At 48.4% G+C, this 27,598-nt stretch overlaps 2 protein-coding genes across 8 annotated transcripts in view; both read left to right on the forward strand.

Moving 5' to 3' along the window:
- Nucleotides 1-16,323, forward strand: part of MTMR3 (myotubularin related protein 3) — a 147,747-nt gene extending 131,424 nt beyond the window's left edge. For 5 of the 7 annotated variants that reach the window (XM_023190739.1, XM_023190740.3, XM_023190745.2 and 2 more), the window contains exons 15-20: nt 2,328-2,498; nt 3,742-3,887; nt 5,296-6,700; nt 7,842-7,952; nt 8,416-8,504; nt 11,443-16,323. In XM_023190739.1, coding sequence (XP_023046507.1) covers nt 2,328-2,498; nt 3,742-3,887; nt 5,296-6,700; nt 7,842-7,952; nt 8,416-8,504; nt 11,443-11,614 — 2,094 coding nt within the window. In that variant the 3' untranslated portion in view covers nt 11,615-16,323. Of the gene's footprint in view, nt 1-2,327; nt 2,499-3,741; nt 3,888-5,295; nt 6,701-7,841; nt 7,953-8,415; nt 8,505-9,258; nt 9,305-11,442 lie in introns of those variants that run through there. The other 2 variants (XM_023190743.3, XM_023190742.3) reach the window with 2 other exon arrangements.
- A 4,055-nt stretch (nt 16,324-20,378) lies between these two features.
- The window catches only part of HORMAD2 (HORMA domain containing 2), a 145,593-nt gene continuing 138,373 nt past the window's right edge, over nt 20,379-27,598 (forward strand). The window contains exons 1-2 of the mRNA XM_026448661.1: nt 20,379-20,542; nt 23,963-24,099. Of these exons, the coding sequence (XP_026304446.1) occupies nt 20,542; nt 23,963-24,099 (138 nt within the window). The 5' untranslated portion in view covers nt 20,379-20,541. The remainder of the gene's footprint in view (nt 20,543-23,962; nt 24,100-27,598) is intronic.

Genomic DNA, 27,598 nt, shown 5'->3' on the forward strand with positions numbered 1-27,598 from the left:
ATTACCGTTTGGCACAGTTTAACCACTCCCTTGAAATGCTTTCTTCAGTTGACTTCTAGTACTTCCTTGCTCTTAGTTCTCCTTTTACCTTACTGGGTTGTTTCTGCCTCCTTTGCTGATTCCTCTTAATCCCTCCAGTTCCTTTTTTTTTTTTTTTTTTTGAGATAGTGTCTCACTGTGTCACCCAGACTGGTGTGCAGCAGTGTGATCATAACTCACTGCATCCTCAAACTCCTGGGATCAAGGGATTCTCCCACCTCAGCCTCCCCAGTAGCTGGGACCACAGGCACATTCCAACATGCCTGGCTAGTTTTTAAAAATTTTTTGTAAATAGACATGGAGTCTCGCTGTGTTGCTCAGGCTGGTCTCAAACCTCCTGATAAGTGATCCTCCCACCTTGGTTGCCCAAAGAATTACAGGCGTAAGCTTTGACACCCAGCCTCCTCTCCCCAGTTCTAAATGTTGGAATGCCCCATTGCTCAGCCTGCAGGCTGCTTCTCCATCTACACTTCTAAGTATTTCATCCATTCTAGTGGCTTTAATTGCCATGTACAGATGGTGTGCTGAAGAGTCCCACATTTATACACCTTCAGCTTAGACCTCATCATTTCAGACTCACGTATCTATCTGTGACTACTAGGTATCTCCACTTGGCTGTCTGAATGTTATTTCAGACTTAATAAATTCAAAACTTGATTCTTGTTTTTGGAGATAGCATCTCACTCTGTCACCCAGACTGGAGTATAGTGGCGCAAACACAGCTCACTGCAGCCTTGAACTCCCAGGATCAAGTGATCTTCTTGCCTTAGTTTCCTGAGTAGCTGGGACTGCAGGTGCGCACCACCGTGCCTGGCTGATGTTTTTAAATTTTTCTTTTTTTTTTTCCTAAGAGATGGGGTCTTGCTTCGTTGCCCAGGCAGGTCTCAAACACCTGGGCTCAAACAGTATCCTCCGTATCCTCCCACCCCGGCCTCCCAAAATGCTGGTATTACAGGCATGAGTCACCGTGCCTGTCCAAAACTTAATCCTTGATTTCTGTGTTTCCTCACCATAAAACTTGATCTTCCAAACTTGATCTTCCAGAAGTCTTCTCTCTCACCATATGGTATTTCCATCCCTCCTTTTGTTTGGGGAAAAATTCTTTGTCGTCGTCAAGTCTCCTTCCTCCCTGCCTCCCTCCCTGCCTCCCTCCCTGCCTCCCTCCTTCCTTCCCTCCTTCCTTCCCTCCTTCCTCCCTCCCTCCTTCCCTCCCTCCCTCCTTCCCTCCCTCCTTCCCTCCCTTCCTCCTTCCTTCCCTCCCTCCCTTCCTCGTTCCCTCCCTGCCTCCCTCCCTCTTTCACATTTAGTCAGATTCTGCAGCTCTGCTTTCAAAATATATCTAAAACATGATTATTTATTGCCACCTTTACTGGTACCACACTGGTTGAAGCCACCGTCATCTCCTGCCCCAGTTGAGTCATCCCAGCATAGAGAGTCTCTTCTAAAACATAAGACAGGCTGTGTCATTCCTTTGCTTAAAAACCCCTAGTTACATTTTACACAAAGTAAAAGCCAGAGTCCTTAAAGTGGCCTTCCAGGGCCTTCCTAGAGGCTACCTCTCTAGGTTTATTTCCTACCATTCTCCCTCTTGTGCAGTCTCGTTTAGTCACACTGGCCTCCTTGCTGTACCTCAGAAATTGCAAGCATGTGCTTACCTCAAAGCCATTGCACATGTGGTTGTCTCTGCCTGGAGTGCTTCCCCTCAGATACCCACATGCCTGCTCTTTCATGTCCATTGGGTACCAGCCAGTGAGGCCATCCTGTACTGCCTCATACATGTCCTGTCCATTTCACTCTGCCTTGTTCTCCATAGCACTGGTAACTCTTCACCTATGACTAGAGCAAGCTCCATCAGGGCAGAAGAATTTGCTGGTCATTGCTGCATGTCTAGCACCTTAGTCATATTTGGGGCAATAATTTGTTGAATGAACAAGTAGTTTTACAAGTATACTCTCAGCTCAGACTTGAGTTGTACACGGACGTGCTCCTGTACCCCGTTCATATGCTCTGGTGCTTGTGAGGGTGGCTATTAATTCAGAATCTCAGACTATTTATCAGGAAAGCTAAGAGGAATGGGGATACCAACAACCTGTCTGACTCAGGTGGTTGGGTCCTGGAATTGGTGGTGTGAGGAGGAAGAGGCTACTGCATGGCTTACTGGGTTCCCCGTCCTAACAGAGTAAATTGAAGTGTTCTTAGGGATGTCAGGATAAGGTGGCTCGGATGAGCTGATTTCTCAGAGTATGCATGCCTGATTGCTTAATTTATGCTTTATTGGAATCCCATAGGTGAAACTGGTACAGCATACCTATTCCTGCCTCTTTGGAACATTCCTGTGCAACAATGCCAAGGAGAGAGGGGAGAAGCATACTCAGGAACGGACATGTTCCGTGTGGTCACTTCTTCGGGCTGGCAACAAGGCTTTCAAAAACCTACTGTATTCCTCTCAGTCAGAAGCCGTATGTATCCTTCAGCCTCTCACTGTGATCAGCAGAAGGAATTTGGGGTTACATATGAGAGCCTTTTTGAGTAGTGACTGGTTTTGTGAAGGCATCTCTATCTCTGGATGGACTGATTCCATTTTTCCCGTATGATTCTGTCCTGAGGAAGTCCTGCTTCTGATGGTACTCTGACCTGTTTCTGATGACTACTTGCTGAGGGTGGTTTGGTTTAACACAGATCTCTACTCTGCCACCCTAGACACGAATCTCTTTTGGCACTGCCTCCAGAGCTTAACTTATTTCTAGCATGTTCTGTCTTATGGGAGAGGCACTTAAGTGGCTTCCTGATGCACTGATAGCTCAGAAGGAGCTGCCACAAGGCCCCCCAGCACCCTCCCAGTGTTAGTAAACAATGATACCCACCATAGCTTCTCTCAGAACAGTAAACTGTGTTTGACATTGGTGTGTGTGTGTGTGTGTGTGTGTGTGTGTGTGTGTGTCTGTGTGATTCTCTGCTCACATGAAAAGCTGGCAGGCCCTTTAAGACTTTGTTCCCTGAAGGAATGAATACCTTCTGTTAAGCAGAGAAAAGGAGGCACATAGACATATGTGTCAGTTTCATAGTAATATTGTCTTTGTCAGAATGTATCTTAAACCCTAAAGAAGTCAAAAGGAGGCTAATCAGAGTTTATATTGATTTCCTGGATTATTTATATGGTTCTTATTACATTTAAGTAATCACAGAAAAGATTTAAGCTGACTGCTTGTCTCTCCCCTTCAGTGTGCCGTCTGAGGAAGTAACAATACAGCAGAAAAATTTCCTTCTTTTCACATGATTAATTTAAATGATCCTATAAAATGGGTTTGACAGTGTTTCTTGAAGCCAAGCTTTTGTGCCAGCGGGATGGACAATCAGCATCTAATAGAATGACTCACTTTCTTAGGCAGTAAAAGCAACAAATCAAGCTGATGAAAGTCAGACATTGAAGGTGACCCAAGAAATAACTATAATGAGAAAGGGATCTAAAAAAATATTTTAGATTTTCATGCTCTCAAGAGGCTCTTAGGTGAAAAATAAAAATGTCTAGTCCTGTATTGGTCCTCTTGGGATAGACCTGTATCCATTGGTGCTGCTGCTTTGTGGAGATCCGGTCAGCCCTGTTTGGTATTCCAGCTGGGTGCTTGCTCTTGATCCTCATTTCCAGACATCCTAGAAGACTTATTGGGACCTATTTAAACCTGTGTCCTCCCCCCTCCTCAGGTGCTGTACCCTGTGTGCCATGTGCGTAACCTGATGCTGTGGAGTGCAGTGTACCTGCCCTGCCCATCCCCAACCACCCCTGTGGACGACAGCTGTGCACCATACCCAGCCCCAGGCACCAGCCCTGATGATCCACCCCTGAGCCGGTGAGCCCAGGGTGATGCCACGGGCCTGACAGCCTGTGTGGTGTATTCCTGTGTTGGGACATGTCCAGGGATGGTTAGAGATCATAATGTTATCTGCCTCCACAATATCTTTTTTAGATCTCTGCAGTTTTTTCAGGGAAGTTATAGGGATTTCTGGGTTACAAGGCTGTAAGAGCCTTGTTTCTGGGAGTGAGTTGGGCCCTGTTGCTTCATGTTGTTTTGCATGCACTGAGCAGCTCCTCAGTGATAGAGCAAATCCTCCAGGTTTTCTGTGACCCCTGGTTTGTGTTTTCCCCAGCGCTCTGTGCCCCTGCCTATTTGCCATGATTTGTCTTCTGAGGTGTAAAAGGCAGATACTGTCAGATGACAGAAAATTTTGCTTTGGGGCTAGGCTTGGTGGCTCATGCCTGTAATCCCAACACTTCGGGAGGCCAAGGCAGGAGGATCACTTGAGCCCAGGAGTTCCAGACCAGCCTAGGCAACATGGTGAAACCCCGTTTCTACCCAAAATGCAAAAACTAACCAAGCGTGGTGGCACATATCTGTAGTCCCAGCTACTTGGGAGGCTGAGGCAGGAGGATCGCTTGAGCCTGGGAGGTGGAGGTTGCAATGATCCAAGATCCATTGCACTCCAGCCTGGATGACAGGGCAAGACCTGTCTCAGGAAAAAGAAAAAAAAATAGAAAAAATTTGGCTTTGTCACTTGAGCATTAGTTTTATTAAATACAGACTGATAGATAACTCATTTAAAATACTGTAATATCAAGAAACACCAGTGCTACTTTGCCACCCACTGAGAAACACAGCAGCATCACGAAGAATGTCTTTTGGAAATAGCATTTGCAGGCTGGGCACGGTGGCTCACGCCTGTAATCCCAGCACTTTGGGAGGCCAAGGTGGGCAGATCACCTGGGGTAAGGAGTTTAAGACCAGTCTGGCCAAAATGGTGAAACTCCCATCTCTACTAAAAATATAACAAAAATTAGCTGGCTGTGGTGGCAGGCACCTATAATCCCAGCTACTCAGGAGGCTGAGGCAGAATCGCTTGAACCTGGGAGGAGGAGGTTGTAGTGAGCTGAGATCGCGCCACTGCACTCCAGCCTGGGTGACAGAGTGAGACTCTGTCTCCAAAAAAAAAAAAAAAAAAAAAAGCATTTGCTGTTAGCTCATTTGTATGTATGGGGCATGGGGTTGGGGGAGGGTGAAAGGAATCTGCACACTAGGAGGAGGACTTGTTCCGGAGCTTTGCCGCTCCAGCAGTCTGGGCCTCGCTCCAGAGATGCTATAGCTCCATGAGTAGCTGTAACGGACCCAGTTATGAAGCAACTGCTTGTTAAAACCTATTGTCTCCTACGTCCCTCCAGACAGCTTCCAAGATTTTCATTTCCTCCAAATTTCTTTCCTGTAGGCTACCAAAGACTAGATCATATGACAATCTGAGCACAGCCTGTGACAACACAGTGCCTCTAGCCAGCCGGCGCTGCAGCGACCCCAGCCTGAATGAGAAGTGGCAGGAACACCGGCGCTCGCTAGAGCTGAGCAGCCTGGCTGGCCCTGGAGAGGATCCCCTTTCTGCCGACAGCCTAGGGAAGCCCACCAGAGTGCCGGGGGGTGCCGAGCTTTCCGTTGCAGCTGGAGTAGCCGAGGGGCAGATGGAGAACATCTTGCAGGAGGCCACCAAAGAGGAGAGTGGAGTAGAGGAGCCTGCCCACGGGGCAGGCATTGAGATGCAGGAGGGTAAAGAGAACCCTCTCTTAGAAAAGGAGAGCAGGGGGAAGACACCTGAGGCCTCAGCCATTGGACTTCACCAAGACCTAGAACTGGGTGATGCTGCTCTGAGGAGCCATCTGGACATGAGCCAGCCTGTGTTTTCACAGGGTATTTCTGAACAGCAGGGTGGGCTCAATGTTCTCCTCAGTTCTCTCCAGTTCCCCTCGAGGGATGAGGATTCCCTGGAGGTCCCTGTGGAGCAGTTTCGAATAGAAGAGAAGGCAGAGGGTAGGGAGGAAGCAGTTCTTCCAATCCCAGTAGATGCAAAAGTTGGCTATGGTACCTCACAGTCATGTTCTCTGCTACCTTCCCAAGTCCCTTTTGAGACCAGAGGACCAAATGTGGACAGTTCTACAGACTTGTTAGTGGAAGATAAGGTGGAATCAGGAAGTGGGCCCCAAGGCCATCATAGACCTTGCCTTGTTAATAGTAGCAAGGACAGGCTTCCCCAGACCATGGAACCCAGCCCTTCAGAGACAAGCCTGGTTGAGAGGCCCCAACTGGGGTCTATGGTGCATAGGACTTCCCCTGGCAGCACTCTCAGCCTGACACGTTCCCCTTGTGCCTTGCCTTTAGCCGAATGTAAAGAGGGGCTTGTGTGCAACGGTGCCCCAGAGACTGAAAACAGGGCCTCAGAGCAGCCCCCAGGTCTTAGCACCCTCCAGATGTACCCCACACCCAATGGGCATTTTGCCAATGGGGAGGCTGGTAGGAGCAAGGACTCACTGAGCCGTCAGCTGTCTGCTATGAGCTGCAGCTCTGCCCACTTACACTCAAGGAACTTGCACCACAAGTGGCTGCATAGCCACTCAGGGAGGCCATCTGCAACCAGTAGCCCCGACCAGCCTTCCCGCAGCCACCTGGATGATGATGGCATGTCAGTGTACACGGACACAATCCAACAGCGCCTGCGTCAGATTGAGTCAGGCCACCAGCAGGAAGTAGAAACTTTGAAGAAACAAGTCCAGGAGCTAAAGAGTCGCCTGGAGAGCCAGTACCTGACCAGCTCCCTACACTTTAATGGAGACTTTGGGGATGAGGTGGTGAGTAGGCTGTGGTATTCCTCCATAGCTGCCCAAGGAGACAGGGCACACTAAGGCTGGGTGCCTTTTGTGCCAAGAGCATGGTGATTGGTACAGGTTGTTAAAGGATTGGAAAGGTCCAGAGTAGTAGCCCTGTTAAGAGAGGCTGGAGATGAGCCTCTGCCACAGCGATGGCAGCCTGCCTGTTTTCTGCTTTGCTTACTTTCCACAGATGTCCTATTGAGGCCGTTGGAGAGGAAGAGACTTAGCATGCACTACATGGTTGGTCAGATCTCTCAGACACAGGATCATAAGTCTTCAGAAGGGCTTGAACCCGTGGGCAGAATGACATCTGTAGGGCAATGCCAAGTTTTTCCTGTCAGATTTTAGTGCCTGTTCTACCTTAGTAACTGCAAAGTATTAGCCCTTCCAGACATGGGCTATGACTTTGAAGGTTCAGTTCTTTTTAAACAAATATTTATACCCCACCCTGTGGCAGATGCTGGCAGTAGAAATGGAGAGAAGGGACTGGTTTCTAGCACTGTTGAGGAGTTAGCTCTGATGGGGGTTGGTGGCTGGAAAGGGGTTCCAGAGGGGAGGTTCTCAAGGAGATGCTTTCTTCTCTGGGTGGAGTTGACTCAGGCAGCTCAAGTACAATTGTGAGCCTGGCTCTCAAGTGGTCAGCGTGCATTAAAGGCGGGCACATCCAATGACTTTCGGTTCAGAGTGACTTGGCTTTTCCTTCATGCGAATGATAGTTTCTCATGTTCCCAGAGAGTCCTTCCAAAAAAAGGAGGGCATCTGGAAAGCACTCAGCTTTAACTAAGTGGCAGGCAGGTTTGGATTGACAGGCCCACTGGAGCAGCTGACATACAGAATTCTCATTCCATTTGGGTCACTTCTCTCTCACTTTCTGGAACCCTGAGGCCTGTCTTTCCACTCCAGAGTCACTGCACACAACCTGTGTATCCGTCTCCCAGCTGAGCCCAGGCCCACACTGCACTTCTTCACCCAGTTCTTGATGGCTGATGCATCTGCAGATTCGGCAGTCCTAGCACCCGGCCCCACCCAGAGTCCCCAGTGCTCCCTTCTTCACCAGGCCTTTTCTACTTTTGGGAGGAGACCAGGTTCATTCTGTTCAGCTGTGTTTGTTTGCCAACAGACTTCAATCCCCGACTCGGAAAGCAATCTGGATCAGAACTGTTTGTCTCGCTGCAGCACAGAGATTTTCTCTGAAGCCAGCTGGGAGCAGGTGGATAAACAGGACACGGAGGTACAGGCTCAGCCCCTGCTCTGAGTGCCGTCCATTTAACTGTTTTGTGGTTCTTCACCCCCATTCCCACCCCATGCCCCTGGCCAAGGAAGCACCTCACAGCACAGCTAGCCTTGAGCCTCTGGCACCTCAGCTCCTGGGAACCCACATGAAGCCTAGGATTTCTGAGCCAGGGAGACTCAGCAAGCTGGCCCTCCCTCTTCATTGCCTCTATGAACTGGAGCCTTGCCAGCTCTCACAGTGACCCAGGGTGTTGCTGCCTGCTACTTTATCTCAGGGGAGATTGGAGTCGCCTCCAGGGAAACGATTTGGACGCCTTTCTTGTACTGTTGACATCAGATCTGGGCTGGTGCCACTGGAGCCAATGTGGTCCTTGTGACTCTTGCTGTCCCCAGCATGGCTCTGCTGGCTCCAGCTGGATGACCCATCTCCTGTCAGTAACCTGGCCCCATCTGTTTTGCAGATGACCCGTTGGCTTCCTGACCACCTGGCCGCCCACTGCTATGCGTGTGACAGTGCCTTCTGGCTTGCCAGTAGGAAGCACCACTGCAGGTACCATTGAAGGGGGTTTGGTAGGGTGGGCTGGGGGTGGATGCTGAGGGTTGGCCCACAGAGCCTGCAGAGTAGAGGGTTGTGGGCATCTCAGTGTTCTGTCCGAGGCAGACCCATGGTCTCATCTTCCTGTGCCTCTGAAATTGGTGTTTGCAAAACTGCATTTGGCATCTTTGTTGAAATTGAGAGGAATCACTATTAAATTCTGAAATGTGCAAATGGTAGCATTTGGTTTTGTTTCCCAGATTGGAACAACAGCCACCACCGAAACCACGATTTCTCATTCTCAGCATAACATTTCTTCCCATTCAACATGGCTACTATGAGCAAAACCAGTTTTCCTGTGATGGGGAGGGAACTATTTTCCCATTCCTTTCTTGCTCCCTGACCCCACACTTGTTTTCCCTTGTGCCATTGGTGAGCAGTCATAGCTTGGGCAGTAGTAGGGACAGCTGAGGACGGTCTTCCAATCATTAAGGTTCCTGACTTCTTTTTCCTTCTGGGTTGGGGTAGTGAGTTACTAGGGATGCTTTGTCCCAGCTAGGGTGTTGACTGTCTGGCGGATGTTCAGTGTTCTTGGAAGTTTATCTGAATCGTGCCATAGCTCACCCACACGAGTGAACCTGGATTGAAAATGGAACAACCTCTTTGCCTAGCAATGATGCTTCTAGGACATGTATCTCCCCACCCTGCACCCCAAGCCCAGATATCTTTGGTTGGCTTCTCTTCTGAGCTTTTTCTCCCCTCCTTGCAGGGACACTGACCGTGTTGATCAAACGTGGTGAGCATTTGCAACAATCTGCCTGTGGTGTCTGCACATCTACAATAACTTCTCCACACTAACTCTTATCATTTCCCCCTCTCTGCACTCACTGGGGTGAAGCCTGGGGCCTGGGGTGCACGGGCAGGCAGAGGTGGACTTGAAGGGATAGATTCAAAGCAGCTGAGGAGAGGCCATCAAGGGTGGGTCAGGCTATAGCCACGTGCTCCTCTCCTGATCACAGAGGTCAGCCAGGCCGTCTTGCTTGTGACAAGAAGTAGTGCTTCTTGTCTTCTGGTCTTGTAGGGGAGCCAATTGGGTTTTCAGAGCTATTTATTTTGGGTCAGTGATTCACTGAGATGCCAGAATAATGCTAGTAATTTCCAGGTCAAACAGCATCACTGCTGCTTTCTCTCCTCCCCACCCCCACTTTTTTTTTTTTTTTTTTAAAGAGACCAGGACTGAACAGATGTGATCTTTCCAGAGAATTGTTTTAGCATGGAAGACTTTAAGGAAATACTCCACTTAGCATCTTTCAGGGTCCTCTGAAAGAAGTCAGATAGAAAAGCATCAGCCAGGTGCAGTGGCTCACGCCTGTAATTACAGCACTTTGGGAGGCCGAGGTAGGCGGATCACCTGAAGTCAGGAGTTCAAGACCAGCCTGCCCAACATTGTGAAACTCCACCTCTACTAAAAATACAAAATTAGCCAGGCATGGTGGTGCATACCTGTAATCTCAGCCTCTTGGGAGGCTGAGGCAGGAGAATCGCCTGAACCTGGGAGGTGGAGGTTGCAGTGAGCCAAGATCACGCCATTGCACTCCAGCCTGGGCAATAAGAGCAAAACTCCATCTCAGAAAAGAAAGAAAAGCATCAAATTCATGTCAGGCTTTTGAGCTGAACTCCAGCAGGGATGTTAAAGAAGTGTAGCTGTTCAGAAATTTTTCTGTGTAACTACAGGTTTTTGCTGACTCATGCTTTTTAGAACTAGTTATGAAGTACTTACAACATTCTAGAAGATGAATTTTGTGTTTTTCTTTTCTGTCTTTCCATTGCCCCATGTCCCCCCTTTCATTTTGTGGTATTCTTTTGTTCCCAACTGGTCTTCAGTCTTCTCTCCTCCTGTGCCTAAGTGATCCTTAATCCAACAGTGGGTTTGCATTCCGAACAGCATAAATGAAAAGTTAGAGAGTGATCCTGGCTAAGAAGCTGCCTTCCCTCAGTCTTTGGTGGGCTGTGTCAGGCTCCTTGGGATTTCTTGTTCTTAGGTTCATTGGGATTGATTTGTACCTCAGGGCCCAGGAAAAGTAGAGTTGTAAGGTGGGCAGAAACTCATTCTTTGCCTATTCCCTTTCCTGTTGGCTCTGATGGGCATCCGTCTGGGGGTGCAGGCCTGTGCTGCACAGATGCTTCAGAATCCAGCTTTCAGGGGAGGAGGAGAGGGAGGCCTGGGGCCTGAGTGCATTCTGGCCTTCTGGTAGAACTCTGGTTTTCCCTGGAGATGCATGGGTTGGGGAGTGAGCCATAATTGACTGACACGTATCTAATAAGGGGGTGTGTGTGCACGTGTGTTCATCTGTGTTCTTGTCCTCCCATCTCTCCTCTTTTACCCTCTGAGCATGCATCACAGGCTGCTTGTCCCTGGCTTTGCATGCTGCCAGCAGAGCAGTCCAAAATGGCAACAGTCTATCTACCATGTTTCTGCCTTTGATTCTCTGGAGAAGTGGCCGTTGGGCAAGGTTCCTTACTCCCCAGTGAGGCTGGGTAGTTGTTTCTCTTGTTTGAGGACCCTGGCCTTTGTGATCACAAGCTACACAGAGGGCATTGCCTAGGTTGGTGTGGCCACTGGGTTTTCCTGGATCAGGACTTAACCCATTGTTAGGCCTATGCATTCTCACAGATCTCTCTTGAGCAGCATTCTGTATACCTGGTACCCTTGAGTCAGTGGTGAGGCAGCCAAGTATCTTTGGCCCTGAAGTGAAAGTGACATGTGACTCTGCTAGGTAGGGACACCCTCCCTACCCATCTTGTTCCTGGGCTAGAGAGATGAAAGGATTTGATCTCAAGGAGCTCCAGCACATGCAAATTACACACAGCAAACTTTGTCTTTTGAAGTTGGTTTCCCTACCGCATACCTGCTGGCCAAAACTAACATTGTTCTGTTTCTTCTCATCTCAAGGAATTGTGGGAACGTATTCTGCTCCAGTTGTTGTAACCAGAAGGTTCCAGTTCCCAGCCAGCAGCTCTTTGAACCCAGTCGAGTATGCAAGTCTTGCTATAGCAGCCTACGTCCCACGAGCTCCAGCATTGACCTTGAACTGGATAAGCCCATTGCTGCCACTTCCAACTGAAGCTCAGTGACCTGGGTGGGCAGTGGCCAAGCTGCTGTTCCTATGACAGGCCCACACAGCCTGGGCAGACCAAGAGGCCCGTGCACTTTGGAATGGGGGCATGGAACCACCTGTACAGAGTGACAGAAATTTGGGATGCACCACTGGATTGTAGATTGATTTTTATTTCCTGTCCTTACTACTCTCTCCCTACCTTTTCCATCCTCCTTCTTTGCCTTCAAAAAAGGAAACTCTCCCTTGGTTGTCTTAATTTTTTTTTTGATAGAAGACCAGGGGTTGCCAGGCCTGCTGTAACTGCCGAGCTGCCTGCTGTCAGGTGACACCGAGGGATGGCTTGTTTCTCCTGAGTGGGAGGATGGTGGTCAGAGCCAGGAGTATGGGGATCTGAGACCGTGAGCAGGGAAGAAAGCCAGTGCTAACATGCAACCATTCCTCACGCCACCGCCACATCAGAGCTGGTTGGGAACCCTTTGCTGCTGGGGAGGCTGGAAGCATATTCCCCAAGAGCACTGCCCAGGGCATCATCTCCCTCCTGCAAGGAGCTGAGCCAGTCCTCTCACAGATGGATAAATGAGGCTGATGTTTGGAGGGAGGGGCACACGGTAAATGGCATCCCCTTAGGCCCCTCTTTGGGAAAGGAAAGTGGGTGCTCCTTTGAGGCAGGCGAGGGGCTGAGAGTAGGTAGCCATCATGTTATTCCCCGTGGGATTCCATTTTTAACTTGACCCAGATTGTCTTGGGCCCCCTTGACTTTCAGGGGGTGCTTCCCTGGGCCAGGCTGTGTAGCACTTCCCACCCTCAGGCATGAGTATAGACTGGCCAAAATAGTTATGCACTCAAGTCCAAAGCCTGCCCTGAGCCCAGATATACCTGGGTCCCCATTCTGGGGCCTGGTCCCTTAAACAATCTCTTCCTCAGCCAGCACAGGGAAATCCAGACTCAGGGTTCCAGAAATCTCCCGTTCCCAAACCAAACCAATCATGGATCTTCCCTTTAAGGGGTAGAATCAGCCTTTAGAGTTATAAGCCCCTGGAAAAGGGAGCAGGTCCTCATACAATCAGCCTTTCTCATTCTCTTCTTGGAACAGGAAGAAGGGCTGAGCAGTCTCCCTTCCCCACTCCTGGCTGTCTGAGTGGGCACTTCTCTGGCTGCTGTCCAGCAGTGAAGGGCCACTTGGTGACTTTGTAGGGTTCCTTAGAGAAGTGACATGGCCTTGAGGAGATTCGGGGCACCTTTCCTCAGTGAGCTTTGATATGGTCCAAAAACAGCCTTAAATCAAGAATATTTGTGGAGGTGGGTATGGGGAAGGTTGGAGAAGAGGTAGGTTTGTGCTTTGTAATCTTGGCATCCATGTTTTGTGCCTGCCCTCCCTCTTGGGGAGGCCATGCTTGGCTCTGCTGAAAGCTGCTAACTGGTGACAGGGTGGATCATGGTGAGGACTAGGGGTAAGGTCAGGGAATGCTTAAGCTCTGGCCTTGCCCTGTATTGCTTTTCTCTTTTGGTAGCAGTTCCCTGACCAAGGGCAAGCTGTGTCTCAGGAAGGTGGCTTCTGTGCGTGCCTGGGTGTGTTACGGCGTGGCCCAGAAGGCTTCCCTGGTGTTCTCAGTTCAGGCAAAGCCCAGAGCATCTGAGCATGTCTCTGACTTCCAGTGGCAACAGGTTGCTCAGAGTTTGAGTGTGGTGAAACAGGGTGTAGTTCTTTACCACATTCTGTGTCATCTGGTCGTGCAGGTAGGGGAAAAGTTGGTCTAATTGAAGATTGTGCAGTTCCTAGTGACAGGTGCCAAGAGGTTATGATACGGGTTTCTTGGGTCTGATGTACAGTGTGAATAAATGCTTGCAGCTCTTAGCTCTTTTTTGATCAATGAAGCACTTTTTTATTAATATTTTCCTTTGTTAAAGGAGGAACCGTAACTCTCCATAGCTGTACATATAACCCTTTTCTCCTAAAGAGGAGTCAGTGCTCCTATATTTTTCATTTTTTGTCAAAGCAAGAAGTAAATACTTTAGAATTGTTAAATATATAAATAAAGTGAATAAAGTTGAGTGTTCCACATGGTAGCATTTGCTAACACTTCCTAATTCTTCACCCTGTGGTTTATCCCCTCTTCATCCCTTTTCCCTCTCACACAGAAGTGTTTGAGGGCCTGCTAGGAAACGGACCTTTGGCAAAGGAAAGCTACAGATAGCCTTCCGACTCTAGACCTTGGCAAGGAGCCTCACCATGATGTCCAAGCACTGAACGCATTTCCTCAGTGATTTTGCTCCTAAAATCTCCCAGGCTAAAAGAGGGCAAAGCAGTCAGGCGTCTGACCTGGCAGCTGTTCCTTCTCCTCTGAAGAGTGGCACATCAGTAGTCATTACAACTACCTCTCGCCTCTAGGCTCCATTTTTAGCTGCTGCTCTGATTTCAGGGCAGCCAGTACTCTGGCCCCTTTGGTGGGGGAGTGGAAGGAGGTGTGGGGTAAGGGTGAGAAAATGCTTCTGCCTGTTGTTCTTGAAGGATAGACTATGGGTGGGCAGAGAGAACTGGGGGCAGAAATGGAATTAGATGTGATTGGGTTATGCAGTCAACTAGAGGTCTCCTTCCTACCCTCTCCACACAGAGGAACCTCTGCTCCTTAGCTCTTACAGCAGGGCTGTGGCATCTAGTCACTTCAGTACTAGTTCTTGCTCTTCACAGAGATAGATTTTTCTATCCCCTACAGTGCTGTTGGGCATCCCTTCCATCACATGGGTCTGTGGGTGAGATATATTATGCTATTCCTCCCTTGGGAAGGTTGGTATTGAGGGTTGCCTGGCTCCAGAGTCACCAGCCCAGCATCTGTGGTGAGTTGGCTAGGATCCAGAGAGTGGCCTGCTCAGAGCTCCCCAGAGGCCTTCACTCTTTGGGGCACTCTCTCTAGGGTCACTTTCTGAATGTACCTTCTACCTAAAGAACACAAACACAGAAAGCTAGCTAAGCTGGTTCTAGTATGAAAGCTGTAAGTGCCACCCAGCAGGCATTTGAAAACAAGAAATAATTCTTCTGTGGAAGGAGAAAGTGCCATCTCAGCCACCCTCAGTCCGCCAGGGAGCCCAGTCTGTGTATTCAGATGAAATTGTGAAAAACATGAGTGTGTGCCATGGCCATCGTGTCTACACACAGCCACTGTTGTTCCTGTGGGCTAGCCCCCAGCAAAATTAAAACACTGGCACGGCCCAGCAAGGCCGTTATGAGCTCCTAAATGGAAAACTTCTCTGGGGGCAGGAAGATGAAGAGCCAAGATACTAGTGAGGCAGGTGCAGTGAGGATCCAAGGCAAGGAATTGCCCTGAGGGAGGTGGCTGCATATGGAGAAAGGGAGATCTCTGTGGGCAAGGCCGGCTTGCTTCAGGCTGTAGGGGGAATTTGGTCTGAAGTAACAGGGCACGAACTATGACTTTGAGCTGCCAGGTTGTCTTCATCTCAGAACTTTTCTATCCTGGCACTCTAGTTACCTTTCTTCTATACATTGGCCTCAGTAACTGCAGTCCAAAACAAGTTACAGCTGCCTTAATCCACTGAGATTCTCTGAGGGTGTGCAGAAAAGTTTTCCTCTAATTTGCATATATGCTAACTCTTACTTTTCATGTTAGCAAAGAATATTCTATGAGTTAGAATGTTACTGTGGTAGATCTAAAGGAGAATGAACAGAAGGTGCTGGAGGACCTCTTAAATGATCTCTGGCTGTTAAAAAACATCAAGATAAGAATTAAGGGTACATCCTGATATACTTGGCGGCTTGCACATGAGGCTAGGAGATCCCATGCCTGTTGAAGTTAACTCTATCCCTGACCTCTGTTGATCTTTTAAGAATGAGGGCTGATTTGAAGGTGCTGTTGCAGGATTTCATTTAGCTGCTCCCGGTTCAAGTGACCTGTCCCGAGGACTGCAGCTGTATCCACCTGATTGCATGAGGTGAAGGCTAACAGCAGAATTTAAAGTGGGCCCTGGGCTGTGGAGCAAAGTGACTATCCATTTGGAGTTTTGTATAACGTGGCAGGAGTCCCAGCTGTTTAATTTCTAGTCACATTTTCAAGAAAGTTGTTCTAAGTTGAGGTTTCTGACAAGATTTCTCAAGGGCAGGACCAGATACGTGAGAGACTTCTAGTTCAGAGCTGACCCGTCTAAGCCTCTGACACTTAAACACAAGTCCTGCTGTCCCCAGCACACAACTGCACTGAAGCCTCGTTCCTCTCAGCTGTTGTAGGGTTCATCTGCTGCATGCTCTGTGCAGATACCAGTTGCCTCCCTGCTTGAACAGGCCTCTCCTAGGCTAGGCAGGTGCTCACAGGCATGAAGTTCTGGGCAGGGGAAGGGCATCTTCTGAAATGGGAGTTACCAGGTTTTTAAATGCTGCTATCCTTTTATTTACCATTTAAGGTCTTTTCTATCATATCTAAGTTATAGTCAGTTTTTCTTACAGTGCTCATAGCAGTTGTATTTGAATTGTATTTTCAGTGAAATTTGTTTTACATTGGCATTTAAAATTGGCCTTTAACAGCTTCCCAACTGGCTTATAAGATTTTTTTTTTAATGAAAACATAACCCATGAGGCTCAGATGCTGTTGAAGAAATAAACAGTATGTTGCTGCTGACAGTAGTGCCTGCCTATTGTAACAGCATTGATTCTGTTGTAGCCTCGATGAACATTTAAGTTGAATAAATCCATCATTTTCACCCACAAACAGTTGCTGAGCCCCTGGATTTGGGTTGTCACTGTGGTTCTCCTGCCTGTGCTGTAATCCAGTGACTTAGGTGCAGAGTATAAATCATAAATCAGCTCAGCCTCTTAGGAGAGGGGCTGTCAGTGAGGGGGGGTCACTGTCTTCCAGAGGCAGGGTACATGAATTCCTGATGTTTAGAGGTGGAAGGGACCTTAGATCATCTGCTTCCATGGTTTTCATACTGTTCTGTGGGGCCATCAGAGAGAGGGAGCCTCCAGACCCATTTAAAACTTTATTAGATTTAAAAGTAAGATCTGGTATGAAGAAAGGTTTTGTTTCTTAAAATAAAATGTCTGAAAATCACTAATCCAATCTCCTCCTTTTTCATGGAGGAAACTGAGGCTCAGAGAGGGCCAAAGACATCCAGATTACCAATGAGTTAACAGCAAAATTTGAATAAAAGTCATTCTTGGCCAGGCACGGTGGTTCCTGCCTGTGATCCCAGCACTTTGGGAGGCCGAGGTGGGAGGATCACTTGAGCCCAAGAGTTCAAGACCAGCCTGGGCAATATGTTGAGACCCATCTCTACAAAAAAATATAAAACAAACCTGTCTCTACAAAAAATATGAATAAACCAGCCGAGCATGGTGGTGCACTCCTGTAGTTCCAGCTACTTGGGAGCCTAAGGTGTGAGGATCTCTTGAGCCTAGCAGTTCCAGGCTGTGGTGAGCCATGATTACGCCACTGCACTCCAGCCTGGGCAACAGAGGGAGACTGTCCCCCCCCCCCCCCCCCACAAGGGAAAATACTTTCCCGACTCCTAATCCTCCTCTTGTGCTCTTGGGCCTCCAGGAAGCCTTATGTAAATAGCTGTATTGGTTCTCGTTGAAATCTCGGTGAGGAGCTAAGGTAGTTGCCATCACAAGGCTCGAATTGTGAGCCCTTCTCCCTCTTAATCAAAATCAAAATGTTGTGAGTCTAATCCAGTGTTTTTGTTTTTAACTTTTCAAATACATAAAAACAAATGATACGTTATTAGCATGAATCATAAAAGTTTGAGTCATAACATCTTAAATCAGTGGGCTCGGGGAGGGAGCATTTTTCATTAGTGCAGATAGGTTCATTGTGAACTGTCCCAGCATCCGATTTATTTCTGGATTTTTAGTTATATAATATGGGGGAGTTTTATTTTTAAAAATTTGAGTTTTATAGGTAACTGGTTGCAAATGGTAGTAGTCACAGCTTGCCTGCAATCTCTTGTTGACAAAACTGAAGTAGATGCCTGAAAAAAGGGATTAATAGAATATCCAAAACCTGCTTTCAGTCTTTATCATCCATGTATCAGATAAGAGACACCCAAGGATTTATAAGCACTAGAATTACTCTATGCTCAGGGCCACCAGGATTGAGTTGGCCCTGGGCCTAATGATCACAGCACTAAGCTGGTGCCCTCTCAATCAGTGACCCCTGCAAAGGCCACACACACAAAGCAATGCAGACTGTACAGTGAAGTCTCAAGCAGCCTCATTGAATGTGTTTTAAACCTTTGAGTGTATATAGTTTAAAAGATGGTTATTAATATTATGACGTTATTAATATCAGGATAAATTCTGTGGAAGCACTGCCACAAAAGTTGGTTTGAAAACCACCAGTTTGGTGGAAAGCACCTGTGTTTTAGAGCCCACAGACCTGGAGTGGGATCCTAGCCCTGCAGCAACAGCCGAGTTGCTCATTGGTGTATGATGAGGAACTCGGAGACATTTCGTCATCTGTAGCAGAGCACTTGGCATATAAATGGAGTGGGAAGGTGGGGGCCTAGCAAATGCTCTCCTCCCCACTGTCCCATGAAATGAGATAGCATTTCTGTCTCTGGCTTCTAGCTGGCATTTGGAACAATCAGAGCCAGGCAGCACTGCCATTCCTGGAAGTGTGTTGAAACTAGGCCCTGCTCTGGCTTCCACCTTACAGGGGAAAACATTTGACTTTGAAGCATTCCAATCTGAGTTTTGCACTAAGTTACAAATGAATCACTAGCCGAAGAAGACAAACTAGAGTTCATATATGTGTTTTGTTTTTATTTATGTTGAGACAGTGTCTCACTTTGTTACCCAGGCTGGAGTGCAGTGGCGTGATCTGGACTCACTGCAACCTTTGCTTCCCAGATTCAAGTGATTCTCCCACCTCAGCCTCCTAAGTAGCTGGAATTACAGGCACCTGCCATCATGTCCAGCTAATGTTTGTAGTTTTGTAGGGACAGGGTTTTACCATGTTGGCCAGGCTGGTTGAAATCCTGACCTCAGGTGATCTGCCCGCCTCAGCCTCTCAAAGTGCTGGGATTACAGGCGTGAACCACTGTGCCTGGCCTCATATATGTGTTTTGTTTTGAAATTAACATTTTGTAAATAGATGGTGGTCTGCATGCTGTACGAGTGTATGGAGCCAATGGGAAGGGAGTGTGGAGAGAAACTGTTGGGGTTGAGGCAGCATCTAAGAACGCCTGAGTCCTGCCATGTCAGCAATCCCGCAAAGACAGACAGGACCTCACTTTGTTAAACTGATGAGTTTCAGTTCATGACTAAAGACAAAGCCAGAAGCTGCAGACTAGCTTCGCAGGCTGAGGAGGGGGGAAGGTGGAGCCAGGTGGACCTCACCTCTGCATCACAGAGGCCTGGGTCCAGGCTATGATGCTCTTAGCATCTCTTTAAGAATAAATCCCAGAGCCCAAAGTTGGAAGAGGAAGTGGAGGCCTTGCAGTTCAGATGGCCCTCCCCACCCTCTCCAATGACAGAGGAGCCCAAGGTTGCCGAACGTATTTAAGACCATGTCGCCCAAGTTCAAATAGATGTGAGTTAGTAGTAAGTGGTTGCTGCACTTTGCCAGTTGGAAAATCAAGCCTTAGAGCTGGAGGTTCTTTCAAGTCCCCCAGAAAGTGCTGATACCCGCTGGCATACACTTTAGAAGTCCCTGTCAGCCCTTGGGACATAACTTGCATCCCCTGGCCCCTTCGGGGTGGTCTGATTCTTTCCATTCTCTTTCATCTGATAGCTGCTGCCTTATTACTGCCTAACTAGAGACTCCTAGTGTTGTAAAGACAGTAAGATGTCAGCTTGCCAGCCTCTATTACTGGGATGAGGAGATGGAAATGGAAACCATGAAAATGGTGTGCCTCTCGACAGTTGCCACTGACCCCTGGAGAGGAATCCTAGTTGGGTTGGGAGAAGGGGGGCGGGCTTGAACTCTCTCTGCCCCCTTACTTTTGGAGCAGCAGCATCCCCCCAAAGAGCTGAGAGGTCACTCCCTGGGCTAAGCAGCCTGAGCTAGTGCCTCTCCACAGACAGGATGCTTCACAGCCCACAAAAGGGAGCAGCTGCCTCTGGAAACCATGTACATCCTAAGAGCCCCTCCTGCAGCACCCTCCTTAGGTTGATTCAGGGAGGGAAGCTGTGGGAGGAGTCGAGGAAAAGCCCCAGAGCAGTGCTTCCTCTCTCCTTGCTGCACCAACATTTTGGAAGCTTGGTGGAGGTGGGGACACAACTGTTACCAGTAGTGCTGCTCTTCCTCCTGTCCCACACCCCCACTTTCTCTTCCCCTTTCCAAATAGTTTTAATGTGATCGCCTGGCGTTGGAGACCCTCGGCACCACTGCACATTCAGGCCAGTAAGCAGGTCAGGCCCATGCAGCCACCGGAGGTGGCAATGCCCAAGAGGCCATCCTGCAGGCACTAGCTGGAGATGCCAGTGCTGAATGACTCCAAGGAGATTGTTTCCCTTCTGAAAAAGAAGCACATGGCTGGGCGCGGTGGCTCACACTTGTAATCCTAGCACTTTGGGAGGCCGAGGCGGGGTGGATTGCCTGAGCTCAGGAGTTCGAAACCAGCCTGGGCAACACGGTGAAACTCCGTCACTACTAAAATACAAAAGAAAGCTGTAGCTAGGCGTGGCGGTGTGCACCTGTAGTCCCAGCTACTCAGGAGGCTGAGACAGGAGAATTGCTTGAACCTGGGAGGCGGACACAGTGAGCTGAGATCATGCCACTATACTCCAGCCTGGGCCACAGAACGAGACTCCGTCAAAAAAAAAAAAAAAAAAAAGAAAAAAAAAAAAAACACCGTTCCTTTTGCTGAAGTGGGCACAGGCCAGACCTCTAGCATCTGAGCGCTGGCAGTGCTGCAGGAAGTGCTCTCCTGGCACTCCCTTGACCTGCCAAGAAGTGGGGACAGTAAGGAACTTTAAGCAACCCAGTACGTGAACCTCTTCATTTACAGAAGCATTTTGGAGGCTGTTTTCACTATACAAAAGGTTCTATAGAACTTTCCAATTGTATTTTGCATTTTAAAATATACTGTTCATTAACATAATGTAAAAATATACACAAGGCCAGGCACAGTGGCTTACGCCTGTAATCCCAGCATTTTGAAAGGCCGAGGGAAGCGGATCACTTTAGGTCAGGAGTTCAAGACCAGCCTGGCCAACATGGCGAAACTCCATCTTTACAAAAAATTAGCCAGGCAAGGTGGCGGCGCCTGTAGTCGGGAGGCTGAGGCAGGAGAATCGTTTGAACCTGGGAGGCGGAGGTTGCAGTGAGCCAAGGTCGTGGCACTGCACTCCAGCCTAGGTGACAGAGCAAGACACCATCTCAAGAAAAAAAAAAAAGTGTACACAATTACAAGTGAAATTCCCACTTGCGAGAGGTAACTGACTCACCACCTTTAGTGAGTTGTCTTGGTTTTGTTTTTTAAAATACTCAGCAAGAAAGCTTTACTTGTTTTTGTTGTCTGTTACAGAGTAAGCCATGGTGTAGGTTCTTCTGCCAGAAATTCTCACACTTTTGAAGTTAGGGAACAGAAATGGTTCAGTAAGTGACAAAATAGCCAGAATAGATGGCCTGGGACTTTGTCCCACATCCACCATGGCCTCAGCCTTTTTCTTTCAACCTTGTTTGGCTGGCTCCTTCCTCTGTCCCTAAAGCTGTCCAGTCCTCCGCCTGCAAAGCAAATTCTTTCAAGTCTCTGCCTCCAGCAAGTACCCTGTCCTGCTCCTTCCCTTCACTGTGAAACGAATAGAAAGAGTGGCCAGCTCTATATGGTCTTTGCTTCACCACCCCTTCCTCCTCCTCCTCCTGCTTCTGCTGCCCCCCGCCGTCCCAACACTGGGTGTCCCCAGGGATCAGCCACACACTCTAGACCCACTCCAAATCATTCCTTCTTGCAACCATTCTGCAACCTGCAACCTTGCTAACCTTCCTGCCGGTTCTTCTGTCTCTGTAGTTGGCCTGTGAGACTTTGCAGGCAGCCCTCTCACCTACTTCCTCGGCATTACTGCTCTGAGGTTCAGCTCTTTGCCTTCCTTCCACACACGCTTCCTTGGACATACAGTTCTAAGTCTCTAGAGGCCTCCTTCAGGCACCTGGGGAGACTGTGAAAGCATCAGGTGTCCCCACCTGGACCTGTCTATGTGGCCATGCTTCACCTGCACCCCCACGCAGCTTGGTGGCATTAACCTGGGGACGAGTTCTGGGCCTGAAGACTGAGCTCAGCCTTGTCAGCCAGAGATGCCTCGGGGCTTCCCCTGAACCGAGAGGCCACAGCGTCTGCTCCTCGCTTTTATCCTCTGTTGCAGGATGCAGTCAGCACCTAGTGCAGGGGTGAACGCTGATGCCAAGTTTGCCCTCCTATCCCTCAACCCCAAGTAGGAAGTTCACCTCTTATTTCCATATTGTAATTGAATTCCGACACCCCACCAGCCCTTCCTGGGACTGGGGGAAACTCCATCGTCAGTCTATTTATGACACTCAGTCGTAGGAAGCTCTGACCTTGGTTAGACAGGAATGGGCCAGAGCACCCAAAGCCACTGGGCATGGCTTCTGTGTGCTGCCCCAGGTGAGGGCAGAGGGGCCTCTGCCTCTCCTTACCTGGGACTACCAGATCACCCATGCCAGTCACATGTCTTCCGGGTCACCCTGCTGCCCTCCAAGGCACCTCATGCCCTCAGAGGGCCCTGCTGATGCCCGAAAAGCCCAGATCAAGCTGAGAGCAAGAGCCTGGCTGTCTGTTCAGGAAGCCTCTTCTCTGTTCTGCCTTGGTACTCTGTCACCCCTCATTGCTGAGGACCGTAACCAATATGTACACAGGGGGTCTTGGCTTCTGACAGCTCTGGATATGCCCTGTGATGCCTTCATGTAGTAAGTCATTGAAGGCTAAGTATCTATACAGGCTTCACTGGTGACTCACACATGTTCCCCTCCACCATTCCATGAAATGACATGGCACTTCTGTCTCAGGCACTGTTTGCTCTCAAGAATGTGCTGCCTGTTAGGGAAGATGATCAGGCAGATAAATACATACCCTCATCCAAAAAGAACAGGACCTGAAAAAGCCTCTTAGAGACAACCCATTGAAAATGGAGACCAGCATTTCATACAGCACATAGTGAAAAAGGTTTGATCTGAATTTAATCTTGCAAAATGAATATATTATTGAAATAAGTATCTTTTTTGAATTGACAAAAATTATATATAATATACAGTATGTTTTGAAATATGTATACATTGTGGAACGGTCAAATTGATCTAATTAACATACGTGTTACCTCACATACTTATTTTTTTTATGATGAGAAACACTCAACATCTCCCCTCTTAGGGATTTTCAAGAATATAATACATTGTTATTAACTAAGTCACCTTGTGGTACAATAGAGCCCTTTCACCTAATCCTATTTAACTGAAATGTTGTATCCTTTAACCCGTATCTCCCACTGTTTTGTTAAAAAGTATGTTTTAACACAAGGTAATTGCAACTATAGGCTAATTCTTTGTTGTTGTTGTTATTGAGACAGGGTCAGTCTCCCTCTGTCACCAGGCTGGAGTGCAGTGGCACGATCTTGGCTCACTACAACCTCCGCCTCCCGGGTTCAAGAGATTCTCGTGCCTCAGCCTCCTGAGTAGCTGGGATTGTAGGCATGTGCCACTATGCCCAGCTAATTTTTGTAGTTTTAGTAGAGGTGGGGTTTTGCCATGTTGGCCAGGCTGGTCTCAAACTTCTCACCTTAAGTGATCCACCTGCCTTGACCTCCCAAAGTGCTGGGATTACAGGCATGAGCCACCACTCCTGACCAGGCTAATTCTTAAAAATAATATTTTAGGTGTATTTCCCTCCCCAAATTATATGATTACACAATAGGACATCATTTCATGTTTGATTTTCTACAGTGTAACCAATCACAGGATCATTTTAGGAAAAGTTAGTCAAGGGCTTCCTCAGTTTCCCTCTTAAATCCTTTAGTCTTTGATATTCACATTGTCCCCCTAGGAAGCACCTAATTGGTTAGACATGTCACCTTCCCCTTCATTTGTTAATGGACCTGCTCTCTGAGATCCTTATTTGCCAATGGCTACACTCATCTGAGCATTTGGCCAACACCACATTCACCAACTGTGTGAAATTCTGCATATTTTACAAAACTTAAATTGTACTTTGATACCTGTTTTGTTGTATTTTCAACATCTCACAATCCATAACAGAGAGGAAAGTTGGGCTATGGTGGATGGAGAGTATGTTAAGGAGGGAGAGATGTTTAAGTGGAGAGTGATTTTTCTAAGTGGTTGAGTTGTGTAGAGAATACTTTTCATGTCTGATGACTTTAGCTTTCTCCACAACTAGTGGCTACAGGAACTTGGATACTGACTAGTTGGAGTTATAGCTCAGAGGAAGAAGAGAGTACATGCACGTCTGAGCAAGGAACCTGCCCCTGGAGGGATAGCAGTGACATCAACACATGGCAATATGATGAGGTCAAGGTGAGTCAAGACAAGAGGGTGGGTTTCAGGATCTGAGCCAGAGTGCATGGGTTAGTGAACAGGAAAGGCAGGAAACATTTGTTAAAAGCTTAGGCCAAAAAAGTCTCCTATGTCAGGCCAAACACTGGTCCCAATTCTATAGGTATTTGAGGTTTCTGAACAGAGAATGGAATGAGATGATAATAGTATTTGTTATGGGCTAGGGCTGTTCGAGTACTTTCCACGAATAACACATTTAATTCTCCTGTTAACCTGTCATAGCCTCATTTGAAACTAATATGACTGAGCCAGTAGAGCTGTTAAGCCCCTTGCCCAAGGTCACCCCGCAAGTTGAAGCAGCAGAGCCATGGTTTTCTGAATCTGGGCCCTCTGCCTCCTGAGATCACGCTTTCAACCGCTGCGCTACCCAGTCTCTCCTGGGCCCAGGCTGACTGGAAATGTGTGCTGGGAGGTGAGGCAAGATGAGGTGGAAAGAGCGGTAAGAGGCCACCTGCATGATAAAAGGCCTAAACCAGGGCAGAGAAGAGTTCAAGAGCAATTCCAAAGAACACTGCATGTTAAAGTACTAGTGCTGTTTCATTGGGTTTACACAGGACTGTTTCTTTCCAAAAATCAGTAAATCATGCATGAAGCAATCACCATTGCAAGAAGGAATCAGCTGCTCACTAAAATTCACTCTTTCAGCCGGGCATGGTGGCTCATGCCTGTAATCCCAGCATTTTGGGAGGCTGAGGAAGGTGGATCACCTGGGGTCAGGAGTTTGAGACCAGCCTGACCAACATGGTGAAACCGTGTCCCTACTAAAAATACAAAAACTAGCCGGGCGAGGTGGTGGGCGCCTGTGGTCCCAGCTACTCGGGAGGCTGAGGCAGGAGAATGGCATGAACACGGGAGGCGGAGGTTGTAGTGAGCAGAGATCGCATCATTACACTCCAGCCTGGGCAACAAGAATGAAACTCTGTCTCAAAAAAATAAAAAATAACATAAAATTCACTGTTTCTCAGGAGGAGCTCCCTCAACTAAACAGCTTCCCTTCTAATGCAGGGACAAATTGGCACTTAAGATACATTTGCAGCAGACACCAGGGGGGTTAATGATCCTGTGACTGATTACACTATAGAAAATCAAACATGAAATGATGAAGCTAGAGCTCAGGGTCTGCCTAGGCAAGTGCCTGCTTGTGCACAGCTCTGTGCCACCCAGCAGACAAAGCCCTGACCCAGTGTTGTGAGACCTGTGTTCTAGCCCTCAATCACTTACCGGGTGGGGATTGACCACTCTACTCTGCTTTAATTTCTAACCTATGGGGATTTTTGTCCGATCTGCCCATGGGGCTGTTGAGGATCCAGTGAGGAAGTAGATCATGTTTTCAAAGTCTGGCTGATCTACAGCAGAAAGAATGGTCCTGCCAAAGCTGGCACTTGAACATCTGTGACTGATTCCCAGCACCTCACCTGCGTTCCAGTGTAGTCTCCATGGGAGGTGGTGGGAACCCCGCTTGTCTGCCACCCAACCTGCCAGCTCCAAGACAACAGCATCTCTCCTCTTACCCATATCTGCCAAACCCAAGAGAAGAGAGAAATACGTCAGGTCTCTCAGAGTGTGGGAAGGACTCTTGGCCATCTCCAGCCAGGACAGTCCCCAAAAAGAAATACTGGGGTTGGGGTGTTGCCAGGGACAGGTTTTCTGGCAAGGATAGGGAGCTCTGCCCTTGGCTGCTGAAGCTCCGAGAGATGGGCTCCATGGGTGGCCTTGCTTCTAGCACAGGCAAGATCTAGGCAAGTGGTCAGCAGTGCAGACCCCCTCCCTTCAGGGCTCCAGCCACCTTACCTCCATGTGGGCCAGTGTCTGGATGTGCAACCAGTGATCCCTGAACTTCCCAAATACAAACCTCTTGATGGATGCCCATCCTGGGAAAGAAGTGGCACCAGAGGTTGACTCCCTGGTCAATTTCTAGTGTTTCCTCTGAGCCCCAAGGGCAGTATTCTGCAATAAGCTGTCTTGTCTGGCCTCTCTTGCATATAACTGGTCTATACCCCACAGGGAATTGGGGTCAGGCAGCAGGTCCAGAGGATAGAGGCGCTGTGCCCATGCCTACTAAACACCCTGATTTTGGCCTTGAGGGGAGTGTTCCCCGTCCAGTCTCAGAGTAGGAGCACACGTCCAAGGATCCCTCCAGGGCCCTTTCCTCTGTAGTACCCTCAACCCTGCTCTGCACTTCAGTACTCCTGCTTGACCCACAGATCCCTCCCACCTGCTGTGCCCCCCATGCCCAGGGCTGCTTCTGTTGCTTCCCCCACCTTCCCTTCCAGCCCAGACTCCCACTCCCCTGCAAGCCATCCAGAAGAAGTCTCACACTAAGTCATGGAAAATGCACAAGCCAGAAACAGCACAACTGTCCATCCACAGGGCAAGGAATAAGGAACTTGTGAAAGTTATCCACAAACATAACATAGCAACGAATCAATAAAGTAGTTACATACAGCCACATGGATGAATCTCACAGAATACTGAGTAGAAAAAAGAATAAAATATATGCTGTATGATTCCATTTTTGAGAAGTTCAAAACCAGGCAAATGAAACTATTCTTTGGGGGTGTGAGGACATGGTAGCTACAAAAGCCGAGGTCCCGGTGGTCTCTAGGTGGATGTGGAGAACAGGTTGGGGAGGATCTGGAGTGCTAGGGATGCTCCAGGTCTTGGAGTAGTAGGTTTATAATTCAGCAACCCCTACAGATATGTTTGATGTGCTTTTCTACATATATGTTATTTCATGAAAAAAAAACCCTCGCACCCTGTCCCCCTGCTCTGCCTTGACCAACTCAGGGCACGAACCGCCTAGTGTGCATACCTCTTACCCTGTTGGCCTCAGTGGGGAGCATTGGATGGGGAGCTTCCAGGGCCTAAGGACAAAGGGTGACCCACCACTCAGGAGTCCCACCTTTATTCCTTCCTCTGGGGTGTCTTCCTGTCCCAGGCTGTCACATCCTGGCCCCAGCCCCACTGTGTTCTCTGGGGAGTTTGGCTGTGTTGATCTGGAGCACCCAGTTTCCTGGCTTCCTTGGGTGGCCTTACCTGACCTAGGTCTGTTTCTTACAGAGGGATCTGCTCTGATGAGCCATTCCAGTGCCCCAGCTTAATGTAATATCTGGTGGGATAGTCTTGGTCTTTGTCATTTGTTTCTGTCACGTGGTCACCTGCTCACTTACTTACAGTTAGGGGAAAGCTTACAGGGAGTCCATGCCTAGGAACGTTTGATTCTATGTGAGAATGTCAGTCACACAGCAAGGTGAACTCCTACTCCATGTCAGAGGCACCCTGGCCATGGAAACCAGGCTCCTTGTCCTCATGGAGAGGAGTGCTGAGAGAAGACAGGGAAGTGTGATGAGGGCTGCAGAGCAGGCTGGTGGCCTGTGGGAACCTGCCATGAGCAAGTCAGGAAAGGAAAGAAATGTTTCACTGAAGGCCTGAGGGATGGAGAGGGAACAAGAGGGAAGAC

The sequence above is a fragment of the Piliocolobus tephrosceles genome, chromosome 19 (genome assembly GCF_002776525.5).
Source record: "Piliocolobus tephrosceles isolate RC106 chromosome 19, ASM277652v3, whole genome shotgun sequence".
NCBI lineage: Eukaryota > Metazoa > Chordata > Mammalia > Primates > Cercopithecidae > Piliocolobus > Piliocolobus tephrosceles.